Raw genomic sequence first — 17,791 nt, forward strand, 5'->3', positions numbered from 1 at the left:
ACCATCTTAAACAGAGTTAAGGACTTAAGGTTGTTTAGGATAATTAGACATGGATTTAGAATTAACCAACATGGCCCAGGCTCCTATCATCTTGCATCGGTCTATGTTAATGCAAGTTGTTTAATGCACACCATTGTGGCTGTTATGCAGAAAAGAAGTTTTGGCATAAGCACAGGTACAAGCACTTGTACCATGCCACCAACCTGTTAGCATGGTATGTACCATTAACGCGTTATACTACATATGAGCATATTAATCCTTGGTGTAGGCATCCAAACTCTGACCGTTTCTAGAAGGGAATGGAACTGGATTTTTTTTCTCATCTCTTCCTACGTGGATTTAGATATTAACTGCTTTTGTCCTTAAAATTTGGTAAAATAGCTTCGCATGTCTCTTACACTTTAATAGCTGGAACATAGAATCATAAAATTTGGAATACCACCAGAGTTTCCATCTAAATGGTTATTTAAACTTCCTTCTCCTGATTATTATGCTAGATTTGTGTCTGTATATAAAGGGGCAACACTGATTACAACTTTAGTCCTTAGTTTTGTGCATCTTTTTGTTTACTTATTCAAGATCCTTTTTTTCTTTGATGCTGCTCATATTGTTTTTAATTTCACAGTGGATATTCAATTGTATTCTCCAAACAGGCCAGCTATTGACCCTGCAGCAGCCATTTTGTGGTTAATGGCTGTTGGAACTGTTGTTTGTGCTTCCCTGTGGGATGAATACATTGCATGCAAGCAGGTTGGTGAACGTTATAGTGAACTTACACGGATGGTTTTTCAGTTGATAAAATTTTTACATTTTTTCCCGAAATCAAATAGTTTTTCTTCTGAAAGAACTCAAATTTTATATATTTATTGTTATGAAGTTAGTTACAGCTTTTCTTCATAAACTCGGTATATTCTGAATTGAAACTATGCTGTGCATTAGTCATTGTTCACTTTATCTTTGGTATAGAAGAGTACATACTTGTTCTGGTTTATCAGGTCTCTGTATGCACATTTTCCAATAATCTATTTATTATAGCATGGCATGACAATTGGTTGATATACCTTTTCTTTGCTTAACCATAATATACAATTGGTAGCAAGCTATAGTGAATTGCTACAGCATTTGATATGATGAATTTACATTTGCTCAACCTTGCTGTATACTTCTTTTTTTCTTCAGTCTAGTTATGCACATTTACCAATGATCTAGTTATGATAATTTGGCTTGACAATTGCTTCATATACCCTTTTCTTTGCCAGACCATTATCTGTAATTAGTAGTAAGATAAGGCGAGTTGCTAGAGAATTTCAAAATATGATTTGTGAATTTACGTTTTCATTCATTCTTTGCTGTTGAATTGAGGCTTACATATTTACATTCTGTAAGGTTAAAATTGAACATTTGATGTCCAATCATGGAAATGCCTCACCACCTGATGTTGCAGGCAAAATGATGCATTGGAGATTTGAATGTGGCATGGGATGAAGTTTTTGGTAAACATTTTGTTAAAAATAAAAATTCAGTATATTATCTGAAAAGTAAAAATTAAGAAGAAATAAAAGAGGTAACCTTAGATCATTTACTAATTGTTTGCAAAGCATATAATATAATGCTATCCGCACATAAACATATAATGATCCACAAAATTCACAGACGTGATGCTTTCTACTAGGGGTACTTGCTATCAATATAAATATAAACAACTGAAATAATCAGCTAGGGTTTGGTGGGTTTATGGGTCTCTGACTGCTTAAAATGATCCAAGATGTGATGGAAAGTGGCACTTATTAGATAAAGACTTATCAGCTGGAGGGGAGAGTAACGAAATAGCAACAGTAATATTGATGCTGATGGAGTTTCTTCTTGGCAAGTCTGGCACAAGTGCCATAGAAACAACTCGGTGCCTTGTACTGTCAAAAACAAAATTAGTTGCATTTACCTACATGCTAGAAGCTAAATTAGAAGGTCGAGTTGATCTCTAGAGGCAAGTAGGCAACAAAAATATAATTCAGGCACATTAAAGGGAGGTACATTTGGGTTATCCTTGGTAATAATTTCAGCAAGAGCTGAAGCAAGGAAGGTGAGTTTAGAATGAAAACATTTTCATGCATAAAGTCCAATTCTGTATGAGGTGCATTAGGAACAGATTCGGGCAATGATAATCTTCTCAATGCTAATCATGAATTGGCATGCTTGCTGCAAAAATTGCAGGTTCATGAAGATAGCTGCTGCTAGTGTTCCATCATAATAAATTCTGGAACACAGTGAATGAAGGGGATAACTAATCTTCACCTGCATGACTAGTCCGAACAAGGAGCCTAATTATAGAAAGTTAGAAACCATTGGTTTGGGGATTTGTGGACTGATCTAGGCAGCAGTGAATGAAGGGGATAACTAAGAACTAAGAAATGAGAGTTATGCCAACCAAATGGCGCTGATGAACATGATTCAAATTGCTTTCTCTAGATGGTTTGGACTTTGGAGTCTTCTGTCATCAATATGACTCTGCATGTCATCACCATGAAGATATGGCATTCCAGAAGCAGATCATATTGTGCTTGAGATCATGTTTATCATACAATGTATTGCAGTGGCTGACGTTGTTATTGAGAAAACAAAGCAAAAGACTATGATCAATCACCTTGTGGGGTGGGGAAAAAAGTGTTGCCACACTTCCGAACAAATAACTAAAACAAATAATGAACTGTTCTCAATGCATGATGGCACAAGACCATGCTAAGCAGCTCTATGGAAAATAGAAGATATAACAGATATAATAGTCATTGTCTGATAGTCAGGCATGGATACCCCTGAAACAAGTATTCGCCCCCCTCCCAACAAAAGTTTATTCAGAAGGGGTCAAATTGATCCAATTTGTTTGAAATTCAGCGTAGAGGTGTTAAAAGGGTGATTTGCCAAGTAGAATTTGTTGTTCATAGTTCATAGATCACCGACTTCAAATCATGTCAAGAAATCTTTTAAAAGAGAGAAGAAAAGGCTATGAAAATTGAAAGCTTGGGAGAAATAGGCATTCATACAAGTGAAATCTAGCTCCAAGTACTCCTTCAGTTACTAACATAACTGGTTAAAAAATAACAGGAAGAATCTGCTTCTACATTCCAAGTGTCTAATGATCATTCCTCTCATATTGATGTAAAGTTTTTTATGCAAAGTATGAAACAACTAAAGAAATTTCACAAATTGAAAAGGTTTTTGGTGGTCACTAGAGGCACAATAGTTGATGCCATCTATGATGAAGGTAGTAGTTTAGAGATGGGAAGATGACGAGCATGTGCAATGATGGGATGTTATTACTAATCTCCACTACCGCAAACCCAAGCTTTGGCTGAGATGTTCTTGACATGAGCGAGGGGCTTGCCACTGTCATACATTGTGAAACTTAGGACACAAGAAGCATGGGAACATTTAATTGTATTTTACTTGGGCAATAGCCCAAGTATATCTATGTGACACAATCACCAATTTGGTAAGCATATTACCGACAATATGAAAGAATGGTACATCTAGAGTCAAAACGCTCTCTAATCCTATCAACATTGGTATTGCAATTCTTTGCTTTCTCTCCTTTAACATGCACTCTCTCCATCATCATAGATCCTGCAATTGTCAATTTACTTGTCATCATCAGGTAACCAGACATGGAATTGTATAAGTGTTGCTTACAACAAAATCATTCTTAATAAATGTGAAGATGTTACCTACAAATCATTAAAATTTGATAATCAGTCTCCCCCCACTCTCTCTCTTTGCTTATTTACTTATTTATTTATATACTTATGCTTTTCTCTATTGGCTAAGAAGGGGATTAGGGGGTTTTGTTGGGTGAAATTTTCCATAATTTGTTGCAGTGATCCAATTAATTTGCAAATTCCTTAATGAACCTGAAATAAAAATCTCTAGAATTTGACAATTCTTCCTCAAACTTCAGTCATTTAAAGCTAACAGCCACAATGATCAATTCTATTTGGATGACTCTAATGGGATGTTTTTCACCATTCATCACTATTGGGTACTTCATCCTTTGTTTTCAATGAGTTTTTTGTCGTTCATATATTCTTTCATCTTTCAAATTTGAACCCATTTGTCACAACCTGAAGGTCCTGAGCCCCTTTGATCTGTCGGATATCTACAATCTTTTGCTTCTCTATCTATTTATTCTCATTCACTGCATTCCTTGGGCCAGTTTACCAAAAAATTGGTTAGAGAAAATAAAATGAGAGGTTTTAATATGTCTCAAATGGTCAAATTCTCAAATCTGGCATGAAAGGCAAATGATATGCTGCCATTCAGTGACTTAGTTTATGAAATTACTTTTTTACTTTTACTAATCAAATAAGGAGACTAGATCCATATCTTTGCTATTTTAATACTGCATTATTACTTTTTCAAATGAGTTTGATGGAATAGAGCTGGACATGATTTTTCATGAACTTACACTGATATGACACAAAACTAATTTTGGATGAGTTTTGCTTAAAAAGCTACTGGTGGTTGTGGGAGAAAAACTTATAAGCCATAGGCTCCATCTGCTCTTTTAAATCCTTGAAAAAATGTGTTTCTAAATAGAAATGCATGAGTCATCTTGTGATTCAATAGTGCTGGTGGCCTGGTGCACATGCATTCAGTTACACGTATTTCTGATGTCAATTGAAACATTCACATGAAATTTCCTGTTTGCTTCTAACAAACTATGGTACAATGAAGTGCCATATGCTTTTTGATTTGTTTTGCCTTTGCTCTTAATTGACAGGATCAAACTAATGCTGAAATCAGCAGAAAAGAAGATTCTGAGAAAGAATTCGTAGAACTTAGTACCACAGGAGCCATAGTATTTGTTGTAGCAGCATCTACTTTCCTGGTGCTTCTATTTTTTTTTATGTCCTCTTGGTTTATTTGGCTGCTGATTGTCTTATTCTGCATAGGCAGTACCGAGGTACAGATTTTTCAGAATTCTTATTTCTTGTAAAGGTTATATAATTTTGCTAATGATAGGGAAACAAGTGTGGAGTAATTTGTGCAGCTGGTCCTTCAATGATTCTATTTTGAAGTTTTTTTTGTCAGGGAATGCATGTTTGCATGGTAACACTTATTTCAAGGTATGGACGCATTAAGTTGTTTACTCTTATGAATCACACTGGTATATTTTTCTTTTTTTATTGTATTTAAGTTTATTTTTTGGTTTTCAGTTTGTTTGTTTATTGATCTCTATTGAGCAGAATTCTTAAAGGTTGTGGGCGGATGACTATAAGTCTTCCCATTTTAGGAGAGGTTTCGATTCTGTCTATTTTGGTTTTACCATTCTGTATGGCATTTGCCATTTCTTGGGCTGTAAATCGGAATTCACCTCATGCCTGGATTGGGCAAGATGTTCTTGTAAGATATTTCCCACACTAATCTTCCTCTTTTACTACACTGTCCTTGTTTTTATACTCATTGTAAATCCAGTGCCATAATCTTGAACCTAATATGTGGGTTAGCTGTTCTTATGCATTTATATGAAAGCTAGCAAGTCTCTTCTTTGTATAAAATAAATACTTTCATTATTGTAACTTGAGCAAATGCTGCAGACTTGTATGTACAAACTTGCATTAAGTATTTCATATGAGAATGAGTTGATGGCGTATGTACGAACCAAGGAGTGCTGAGCCGGCCCGCACCAGCCGGTTCAGCCCGTACTGAATTGGTATCGGCTTTGACCGGTCCGGTTTGGTTTTAAAAATCAGTACTGGCCCGTACTGGTTTCAAATTTTTTTTGGAGCTTTTGGATGTGTGAACCAAGCTGAACCAGTGGTACTAGTTTGGTACCAGTTCGTACCGGTACCGAACCGGTATCGGCGCCTATCGGTACGTCGGTATGGTCGGTACGGCCGACCTTGCTTACAAACCAAGGTACGCGGAATCGACCGAACCGACGTACCAGTGGAGACCAGTACCGGTTTGGTACTGTTCGGTACCGGTACCGAACCGATTCAAAAAAAAAAGAGAAAAACACCACGTAGATGCGTGCGCGGATGTGCGCGCGTCCGCGTTATGCTACAGAGTGGCATTAAAAGGCCACGCAGGGCAGTGCGTGGGCTCGTTGCCCCACGTGGCAACCCCGCGCAGTTCCCACTGTATGGAACGTGCGCGGGCGCGAGTCGGGGCGCGTTTCCCCACTCGCACTCGCGCCTCCGCACGCGGGCGCGCTCCCTGCAGCCTCTCTCTCTTTTTTCTTTTCTTTTTTTTCCCTTCTCTTCTTCCCGAGCTCCTCCTCTCTTCTTTCCTCTATCCTCTCTTCTCTCTTTCCCCCTTCTCCCGCGACCAAGGGAGGTCTTCTTCCTCGCGAGGTACTCGAAAGGAAGAAAGAGGTCCGGTAGCGCAAGAGAGGTCTTCTTCCCCTCTCTCCTCTCTTCCCTCCTCCTTCCCCACGAGTACCGATGCGAACCGGTGCGGTCTGCACCGATTCGCATCGGAACGGGTAAGGAACCATTCGGTGGGGTCGGAATCGAATTCCATGGCTGTACCATACCGGTGGAGGCCGGTACTGGTACAGTAAGCAGACCTTGGTACAAACACAAAATAATTACATATATATATATATAATTTATTTTAACAGAGCTATATGCAGTCGAGTAATCTAATGCCTACATATACAAGATCTCTTTTTTAGGTCACAATGGGTCATGGCATGAGAGCTTATCTAGTGGATATTGAAATTACATGGAAGTATGAGCCTTTGTGAGAAAGTTGAAGGAGTTTGCCACCATGGTTAGTATATAGGTAAGGACACGAATATGCGAATAGATTGGTCAGTGATGCCTTGCTGTGACATTTAGATTTTTAGTTGTTTGGCTCGCATTTCAGTAATCAAAACAGAGAGTAATCATTCCAAAGTAGGAGAGAAAATGATGGTATAGATCACCACCATGACAATTTTAGCCACCATACTATACTTGACCGGTACTAGAATGAATTATGTTTTCTTGTTTATTGTTCTTCATGTAGGTGATGGATCTCCAAGATCTAGAAGTTAGTTAGTAATGATTGCCTATTTAATCTTCATCGACTAATCCTTAAAATTTTGATGAGAAGTATGAGCAATTGATTGTTCCCCAGAGGTATACATAGTCAATGAGTTAGGAATGATATTTAACTACTTTACCATATAGATAACTTATGTCAAGGAGCAAGAAATGATACCGAGCTAGCTCATCATTAACTTGCAAGTTTAGATCAAAAAATGCTGAACCGGGCCGTACCGCTCGATTCAGCATGTACTGACCCGGTCCGGGCGTCGACTGGTATGGTACCCGGTATCGGTTCGGCAATCCTTGGTTTAGATTGGTCACATAAGTTACATTTGGCAAACAATTATAAATGAATAATGTGAGGAACTCGTCCCTCTCTAGTTTGCTATGAGAAATACCTAGACATTGGAGACCCTAGGATGAGCCAAAATCCAGCTATAACTCCATTTCTCCTTCTGCAGAATTATCATTTCAAAGATAACATTAAAAACATGTGCTATAGATAATTAGACATAGATACAAGTTAGTTTGCCAAAACAAGCATTGTTCAAAAAGGTTTATATATGGGGCTTACCTCCTTCATACCTTGAGGCCAATTGCTCCAAAAATGCCTCAAGGTTCAGCCATCTGTGAGCCTTCTATTGCGACCTGTATGGCGTGAAGGAGCTCATTTGTTAATGTGGGAAGCACACCTTGCACCTGAAGGTACATTTCATATTGGGGAGTGGAGACATTCATTAAGCTTGTACTATTTCAAGAAAGTCTGCCGTATCGGTACCGGTGGCGGCCTGGATCGGTACGTACCGGTTCTGTACCGGTTTGTACTGGTCACATACTGGTTCTCTAATGATAAGCTACCGGTACCGGATTCCATGCTGATCCGGTACCGGTTCCAGGCTGGACTGGTACGTACCGGCCTGTACCGGCCGGTATGGACTGGTACGGTAGACCATATTTTTCAACAATTTAGAAGGGAGGAGAGGATCTTCTATATTATTGCATGAGATTGTATATGCAGTATGCACTCAATTTTAGAGCAAAGTTTGATCATAGTTCAGATTTTTGCATATCTGGTTTTACATTGTGTAATCCTCTCCATACTTTCTAGTCAAGTCCAACTCCTACTTCCTTTAGATTTCTTGTTTTGACATCATTTTTTTCTGGGAATTCTGAATCTTTTAGGAAAGCACATGAGGCTACATCTTATGCATTTATGCTTATGCAATTATGCTTTGCCTTAAATTTCCACATTTTGGAAAATTGGCAGATAATTATGTATTGGATCCATTCAATGGATGAGCTTGACAATCGAAGGATTCTGGAGTAGCCTTATTCTGCATTTCCCATGGCTAGATCTATTAGTAAACCTAGTGGCATTTCTTCAAATTTTACTGGTAACCTTTGTAGACTTTTCTTGAACTCAACAAGTCTCCCTATCATTTTTATGTTTCTAAGGAGATATCATGACACTGGTTGTTTTACAGGTCCATTTAGTCCTCAAAGATCTTGTATTTCTCTTTGTTTCTGCCTCATCATATATCTCCTTTCAGTGGTGCACTTCTTGGGATCATAATAAACATTGAAAATACTCTACATTTTCAGCTACCAAGCTTCATGTTTAACGGTCATTGTGTAGGTTTTTCTACCTGATATTTCTTTCTTCCTCCTCCAAGTCATATTGGAAAATTGTTAGAGATGGGTGGTTGCAGGAGATGCTCCATCCAGTAAGAACTGGCAATTTCCCAAAGAGGTCGTTCTTCTATTGCACCAAGCTTCATCAGTCTGGGTAGTCGGCCAATTTGTATGGGCACCAACAACATTTATATTCTTAGTTTCATTTTATCCACTAGAATTACAAACTTGTTAGACACTTCCACAAAGTCTTGTTGATTCGCATCCAAGTCTGCTGGTCAGCTACTTTGGTGGACTCCAGTGTCTGCACCTTCTCACCAATTAAATCCTCACTAATAAGATCAATCTTCTATGAAACAATTGTCTGAACTCTGAAACATCCCTTTAAGTCACTATTTCTGCCACATATACATGATCATGCATGAATTCTTAATGGATTCTTCTTGAATACTTATTTGGGAAAGCTCTAAAAAAAGAAGAAGTTAAGTTCTACCAACCGAAAAAAAGAGAATGCTTCAGTTAACGTAAAAGATAAAAGAAATAGCCAAACACTAGTACTGTTCGAGCAGCATAGTGCCACCTGGCATTAACTCCCTTAGGGTGGAACTTAAACCATAGCTCTAACACATTTAACAGAACGGTTTAAAATTTTAAGATCAGCTGTGCAATTCTTTTATGCATTTTGATTGGGAAACCTTCTAGAGGTTAAGTCAGGACTCAGGATATTGCATGCAATTTTGAGTCTCAAAGAAACGATGTATACATATTAATGCACGTATTATCTCCATCCTTTGTAGAAGTATCATAAGGCCCGATCCGGTCAATGGTCCGGCCAGCCTAGCTATGGCTTGGATGGCCAAGCCTTTGGGCTGTAGGCTTGGAGATATAACATGGCCCGAAGGATTGGTCCCAAGTAAATAGGGCTCTGCCCTAATTCACAAACAAATAGGGCTCTACCCTTGTTTTTTTTTTTGCTAGGACGGGTGACTCATACCTGACGAGTATGGATGCACCTAATAAAATTAGAAAACATAATATCATGGAGTGCCTGGGGCAGCTCTCCATCCCCAGCCCACAAGGTACTACCTGTATGGCTGGCCACATAGGCAGCCACCCAATCCGCAGCCCCATTGGCTTTACGGAATACATGCTTGGCCTGAAAGGCCCCTCCATCCCTCGTCATCGTCTAGATGTCTCGAAGCAATGGATGGTTGCCGCTGACACCCCTCGGACCTCCTTGGATCTAACTGATGACCGTGGCTGAGTCACCCTATAGGATGACTGAGCTGGCTCGTAACTTAAGCCGGGCATGTTGAAGGCCTGCCCAGACTGCCCTCAGCTTCGCACCGGGCACTGAGATGTCGAATAGCTGACAGCCGCCTGCTGCCACCACCCTTGTTCGAAACGAAGAGGACTCCGCCTCCTTGGACTTTGATGGGGTGGTGGGCCATCAGCTATAAGACTCCAACTCCTCCCTCTTGAGAAGCCCTAGGCCAACTCCTCTCTTCCTTCTAGTTTTCTTTCAGATTTTAGTCACCATCCTCTACCGTCGAAGGAGGCAGCTCTTCGTCGAAAACCAGGTAATGACTTTCTTAATAGTCTTGTTTTCCATCTTGCATAGCTCTATGATCAAGGATTCCAATAGTTGCCGGATTTGGCCTCAAAAGAGATATTCTAGTTTCGGTTCGTGGTTTTCCAGTTTTGGAATTTTAGATCCTGTTCCGAAGAAGAGGGTGTCTTCCTCTTCCTTCTTCAGACTGGTCCCTACCTCGTGGTCCTTCAGGACCGACAATGGTACTCTGTCACTGGTGAGCAAATGGGGCCTTAACCCGATCCCTAATTTTCTCTCAAGACTCTGCTCTGTTTGGAATTCTTTTTTCTTCCGCTGGCCGTTCGTCATTACTGGTTACTCATTGCTGCCTATCATCATCGTGGGGCACCTCCTCCGGTCACCACCACATCTAGCTATCAGGCTTCTGCTTTATTCCCTTGCTTGAGAGAGTCAAAAAAAGGGTTTTTCTTTTTCTCTCTATTTTGAGTGGGTCATCGAAGAATTTCCTCCTTATCCTCTCTTTCTCTCTCCTCCTCTCTTTTTGTCTCTCCTATGATTAGTACACCCCAATAGAGGGTCCCTTTCCTATGTTTTGGGTCAACCCCATTAAAGGAGTCCTGAATCTCTAATGGTCGTATAGTGCATCGACCCACACTCCAATCCTAGCCGTGCACTGCTAGACTCTACCATCATTAAGCCTGTAGTATATCCTAATTTGAATTGTGCTCTATGTTTAGATTGATTAGATTACTAGATCAGACTGACCCAGACCATCATATTTCACCTTCTAACTGGATCTATTGCCCTAATTTCCATGATAATATTCTCAAATTATTAGGTTAAATATAGCGTGGAGGTTTTGAGATTAGTCATGACTAAATTTTTGATAAAATATAATTTTGAATATTAGTCTCTGAAAGAGATTTTGGAGTTAATTGGATTTATCAGCTCATTGTTCTCACAAGGTAAGTAATAATCCACCTTTTCTTAATTTTTATTTATATAATATTATTTTTGACGACAAATAAATTGATAATTGATTTATATGTGATTTATGAATTTTATAAAATTATGATTTTGAATTGAAAATAAATATGAAATTTTGATGTAATATTTTTCGGACTATTATTATTCTTTATCGATCTCATATCATATGCGCATATTTTGATTGGATTACAGCATGGAATGCCGTACCGGCCCGGTCCTAGACCGGTACCGGAACCACTAAAAAACCGGTATTTTCCGGTTTTTTAGCCGAACCGGCCGGTACGGGCCCGTACCGGCCGGTTCGGAGCCCGTACCAGCCTCGTACCGGTGCGAACCGGCCGGCCCGTACCGGCCGGTTCGGAGCCCGTACCGGCCGGTTCGGAGCCCGTACCGGCCGGTTCGGAGCCCGTACCGGCCGGTTCGGAGCCCGTACCGGCCGGTTCGGAGCCCGTACCAGCCTCGTACCGGTGCGAACCGGCCGGTTCGCACCGGTACGTTTTTTTTTTTAGAACCACAGCGCCTCGTGCTGTGGTTTTTGAAACCACCGGTACCGGTCCGGCCGGCCACCGGTACGCCGACTGGTACCGATACGGCGGACCTTGGATTACAGTGTATATGTTATTCTGTAAAAAAAGAGTTTTCGGATTTGAACTCTCAGCCTGACTATGTTTTAAATCTTGCTAATTGGAGGTTATGCATTGGCACTTTGACTATTACTGAGCTCATTGTTTTGTTTTTGGCCCCACCACAAGGTATAAATATAGTATTTTGGTCCATGCTATAAAGTATAAGTGTGGTATTCCATCCCACTCCGTAGGATCTAAATATGGTTCTGTTTCTATTTCTAGCCTTGCCATGGGGTATAGGTGTGGTTATAGTTCTAGGCCACTGATTTGAATGTGATTTGTTTTGAATTGAATTTTTGAATGTGAATTTTCGATTATATTTAAAAGATATTGGATTTGCTAGATTTGTGTTTTGAAATGAAATTGATTATGTTCTATACTGATTCATGGTAATTTATATTTGACTATTATATCTTGTGTTATTACATGAATTATCTAGTTAAGGCATTCATTATTTACTGGGTTGTCGAGCTCGTTATCCTTTTTTCTTTTTACAGTTTAGATACTTAGCTGCAGACGTGGGCTATGGGAGTGAGACTAGAAGCGAGATTCGACAACATCGGCATAGTTTAGATTTATTGTAATCTTCTTATGGGTTTATTATTTGAGGTTTAATTGATGTAAGAATCTTGAATCTTATTTGTTGGTTGGATTTGTTAATTAATTGAATTTTAGATTCTAGTTAATGAAATTCTTTCTGTTGCGATGCATTTGATATCATGCCTTGTATGCTTATGGGAGGTACTCTATGAGTATGCAGTAGTTGCCACATCCTTGGCTCGCGATCTCGGGTTGGGGGCATGGCAAGCATGTTTCAGATAAGAACCCTAGATATGTTGAGATAAAATGGTTCCTCTGTTTTTTGGATTCTTTTGGCACTGCATGCAGTCTGTCAAGGATTTAAGTACCTGTGCATATCAGTTTATACCAGCTGTACTGAATTATACCAGTAAAGGGGGTGTACGGTGTACCAATACTGTACCAATACATGGCATTTCACCTCTAGTTTGCTGTGTTTACTTCTCTTAGTACCCTGCTGATAAGATTAGCTACCAACATGGGTACTAGTACCAATAGTTCAACCCTTGATATATCTGATTTCAGTTTGAAGCTCCTTCAGAATAGAACCTTTCATTCGAACTACCTCTGCAGTACCTCACTTACATATGGCTATCAAGCTGTTTTCCACTGATTCAGAAGAACTTAACCTGAAAACTCTTATCCTATCTATACTGGATTTGTTTTATGGAACAGAGTAGGTTCTGTAATATATAGATTGGATTATTTTTCTAGTGTTTAAGCATTAGTATTGCCTAGTTATCAGAAGTGAGAATACGATATATCATAAATATACTCTTGAGTCTTGACAATAATGATCAAGTGGCAATAGGAGTACTAAATTCATGTTAATATATTATTCAAATCCTACTTCGAATGGTTATTCCACAAACCTAAAAAAGTTTGGCATAAACCTGCTCATTCAAATTGTTGTCATGGAATTGTTTATCTGTAACTGAATAAATAAGAACATTGTACCCTAGCAGGTGTTCATTGAATTCTACATTTTTTCTTCCTTCTACGTAACTAACTCACTTATGGAGGTACAATTGTGATCTTAATTCCCTCTTGCTTTAATTGGATCCTTTCTCTTCAATGCATTCAGGGCATCTGTTTGATGATTACAGTGTTGCAAGTGGCCCGCTTACCAAATATAAAGGTAATTGAAATAATTAGATCCAGATTCTGCTGTTGCTGCAATATCCTACCATCTATCCATTTTTTTTTTGAAATTCAGGTTGCGTCAGCTCTTCTTACCAGTGCATTTTTCTATGATATATTCTGGGTTTTCCTTTCACCATTGATATTCCATAAAAGTGTTATGATTGCGGTAAGTATAGCTCCTAGATATATTTTGGTTATTGAGTTTTCAGATGCAAAAATATCTTCTCATAACTTATTTGTTGACATAAGGGAATATCTTTCATTTATCAAGAATTTCATTAGAGTGATGTCTCGTGTGTGGTTACTACAGTAACTATAATATTGCAACTTGTTTGTTAACTGGATGTGCTTGCTGATCTTATGAATTTTTTTCCTTTTGGTTCATTTGGACAGCTGCCATTTTCATCAGTCAAAAAAAGGTTAAAAAGATAAGCCATTGACTGTTAGTGGGCTACTTCATATAGCTTTATCTTTAATGCCTGCAATGTTTGTTTTCTCAATTTTTTGTTGTTTCTATATTTTGTTCTTTATTTAGGCATCCAGTTTATTTATTTTATTGTATATGTATGCTGAACTTTCTGAGATGTGCTTTTACATCTATTATTCTAATATTTGTGGTTCTTCTACCTCTATTCTAGTTGTAATAATGTGTTTTTACTTATATTGTATGGTGGTAAAACCGATATATTGTACAGTTGGCATTAAAAGACAGGGAAAAGGGAAAGGAAAAAGAGTGGGAGAAAGACAAGGAACGACAATATTTCTGAGATGTGTTTTACATCTATTACTATAGTATTTGTGGTTCTTCTAGCAGCATCACTATTGGCTTCATCAGTCATTAAAAAGTTAAATGCTTTATGATGTAATTATGGTTCAATAACTTTAATCTGTGGCGACTTTTCTTCAGTGGCGACTTTTCTTCAGTGTCATCTGCTAGAGTAGTTCATGTCTTTCAGAGAAGCCATGTTTTCCAGAACAGTCCATATCTTTCATCCTCTCTGCTGCATTGCTTAGGTTATACAGAATGATTGGTTCACTTTCATGAAATCATGACATATCTGAACTTCCTATGGACCATGATTTGCCGTACCGGTCCGTACCGGCCTGGGACCGGTACCGGATCAGCGTGGAATCCGGTACCGGTAGTTTATTGTTGGAGAACATGTACAGGACCGGTTCGGACCGGTACGGGACCGGTATGGGTCCGATACGGGACCGGTTCGTACCGGTCCGGGCCGCCACCGGTACGCCGACCGGTAAAGGTACGGCGGACCTTGCTATGGATTGCTTGTACCTTGTTTGTGCATCTGAATTTGGCAGGTTCTAAGAATGCCTTGAGGATCATAATCAATGATTTTCCATCAAGCCAACTGTATAAATTTGGACAATATTTGCATGAGGGTTTCTATTGATGGTTTTAATTGTCTCTTTTCCCCTATTGTATCTCATTATTATAATCTTGATAAACTGAACCATTAGGCCATTTTCATTCATAAATAATTTAGGTAAAGCTTTAGAATCCTTTCTACTGAAACATCATAAGGGATCATACTCCACAATAGCAATGATATGTATAATATGTTACTTTAATTAAACTGTGGGTTGCAGGTTAAAAATGGGGCAAACAAGATTCCACTCGAATGCCATTTTCTTACTAGATAGTTTCTTACTATTGTTGGGTGGAATAGGAGCTCAGGTACCATATATCATTGCTCATGTGCTAGTTATGGATGCCAATTTACCTTCTCATAACCATATTTTTGATTGAAAAAATTGGCATGGAAAGCTCGGCATGGCATGCTTTAGTACAATAGGAGAAACCTATTCTTTTACATTTTTCGTATTGTAACTTGGAAATAAACATGCTGTGAACACTTGAAAAGAATCTTGACTCTATCATATAGCATCACAAATTAAGATGAAAAGAACCTAAACTTTCATCTGGACCATTTAGGAGAAAACTTTAAAGGTAATCTTACATAAATTATCATTATATAGAGTAACAATCTAACACAGACAAGGAGTTGAAATTTTTTAAAAAATTTGATTTTCCAATTACATCAATTTTTAGTTAAATAATTTGAATAATCAATGTTTTATGCAAGTTTTAAAATATCAATACCAAGTGCAATATTGGTTTTGTCCCAAGTCGAGACGGTACTAGAATGCTACCATCTTGACTCATGGGATAGTCTAGCATCCTAGTAAGGTAGCCATTTTCGCTTTGTTTGTTTGTTTTTTTTTTTTTACTTTTTTTGTCCTAAATGAATATTTGAGTAAATATTGATATCAAGGAATGAGGAACCGTTCCGAACCGTCCGGTTCGGGGCATACCGAGCCATGCCATCAGTAGACCGGGATGATTTTGATATTCAAAACGGAAACCAGTGGAATGGGGAGAGGGAGAAGGAAAGAGGAAAAAGGAGAGGGGAAGGAAGGGAGAGGGAGAGGGAGGGAGGGCTGCCGGAGGCCTCCGGAGCGCGCTGGAGGGGCACCTCCCTCTCCCTCTCCCTTCCTCCCCTCTATCTTTATCTCCTTTTCTCTCTTCCATTCTTGCTCTTCCTCTCCCTTGCCTTTTCCGTTGTGTCGGTACGAGTTCGGCACGGAACGGCATGGGGGTGTACTAAATCGTGCCGTCGGTTGACCGGTACGGGCTCTAGTACTGGCATGGCGAACCTTGACTAATATGTTTTTTGTGGAGGTTTCCAATATCAAGGAGACTAGATAATTGTGAGGGCAGGCCAAACCTGCTCTCTTTACCTCCCTTTACCCTCTCCCTTCCTCTCTCTTTCTCTCGCTCTCTTTCTTGACCTTTTTTTTGCACTGATCCCTCATGACTAAGCCAGAGAAAAGAGATCATGGCCCCCACTTTATTTGAAATTAAGTGATCTAGTTGGGTCATACCTGGTTTTGGTCAAAGCAGCCTTGATATTAGCCGGTCCTAACTGGTTTTGGATGGGATGAGTAGGACATCCAGGCCATTGATGGCCTATTGTCCTGCAAGTGTCGTTGTTCGGTTTTCCTATCAAAATGGTACACAACCAATGGTACTATCCTATTTCTATGAGACATAAATTCTTGCTTTTATGTGACCTTTTAAATATTTGCACAAATTTAGATAACTGATCATATACATTCAATCAGAGTTGTGAGGTATGAAGCTTTATTGACAAATATTGTGATATATCACCACAATTAATACACTATGATGTAGGTTGGTACATAATAACCGGTATCCACCTTGTACCATGCTGATAAATTTGTGACATAATATGATACCTATATGAATTGAATTGCTTAGGAAAGCAAGTTGTAAGTTGTAAAGGAGACTGCCATAGACACCCAACCTGCATTTACTTTATTGTAGAGAAGCAAAATGTACACAACTATCCAAAATGAAAGAAAAGCTTGAATTGGTACATGGAATAATGGAGAGAGAGCAAGATTTTAAGTGCTAGGTTGTGCTAGTCTATGATTATTGGCACATACCATGCCGAACCAACGCTAGCACGGCACCGGCATCGGGTTGGCATGGAGTCCATTTTATCCTTTTTTTAATTTCAAAATGTTTTTAATTTTATCAGATATAATAATTATTTTTTGGCATGTTGAGATAAGTGCATTGGCATGACATGACACAATACATCCATGTTGGCCACTGTAGGAATTTCTTGTGCTAGCTAAACTTAACTCCATAGGAGAGAGTAATATAGTTAGTATGAAATAATAAATCAAGCAACGGAATAGATAACTTTGTGGTGCAGACCAATTATGTTAAATGTAGGATTTAGTTTTCAAAAGAAAAATAGAAGAAAAAGAAAGAAGAAAAGTAAAGAAAGATTTACTAGATTAAGGTTTATGAAAATATTAAAGCGAGGTTTGCTGTCTCGATATTAGACCCCGTATTGGTACCATCCTATTGCAATGTTGATATACGGTACGGTACGGTATGGTAAAGTTCAGGGTACTGAGTGTTGGTACAGTGTGGTACCATATACTGGTTCGGTACTAATATGACACGATACAACCAGTACAATACAGTATCGACCGGTACGACAAACTATGGATTAAAGGGTCGAGAGAAACATATAACAAAGGAATAAAAAATAAAGTTTAAACCACTAACTTGTTAAGCAAGGAGAGCTCCTTGATTGATTAGCTCAAGTATTTTCTCGTAAAATTTCCTCTTTGTTATGAGTATAGGTTAGATAAGAAGATAAGAAGACTAAGAAGAGAAGGAAAAA

General features: G+C 38.8%; 1 protein-coding gene across 6 annotated transcripts in view; it reads left to right on the forward strand.

The window, feature by feature from the left end:
• Nucleotides 1–17,791, forward strand: part of LOC103715213 (signal peptide peptidase-like 2) — a 52,469-nt gene that overhangs the window by 18,171 nt on the left and 16,507 nt on the right. For 2 of the 6 annotated variants that reach the window (XM_089926330.1, XM_008802775.5), the window contains exons 5-10: nucleotides 626–750; nucleotides 4,772–4,954; nucleotides 5,083–5,117; nucleotides 5,238–5,394; nucleotides 13,489–13,542; nucleotides 13,621–13,713. In XM_089926330.1, coding sequence (XP_089782456.1) covers nucleotides 626–750; nucleotides 4,772–4,954; nucleotides 5,083–5,117; nucleotides 5,238–5,394; nucleotides 13,489–13,542; nucleotides 13,621–13,713 — 647 coding nt within the window. Of the gene's footprint in view, nucleotides 1–625; nucleotides 751–4,771; nucleotides 4,955–5,069; nucleotides 5,118–5,237; nucleotides 5,395–13,488; nucleotides 13,714–17,791 lie in introns of all 6 variants that reach the window. The other 4 variants (XM_088706409.2, XM_089926332.1, XM_008802773.5 and 1 more) reach the window with 3 other exon arrangements.

Source organism: Phoenix dactylifera, chromosome 11, assembly GCF_051530095.1.
Source record: "Phoenix dactylifera cultivar Ajwa chromosome 11, Ajwa_hap1_PhDact_Kaust_v1.1, whole genome shotgun sequence".
NCBI classification, from domain to species: domain Eukaryota; kingdom Viridiplantae; phylum Streptophyta; class Magnoliopsida; order Arecales; family Arecaceae; genus Phoenix; species Phoenix dactylifera.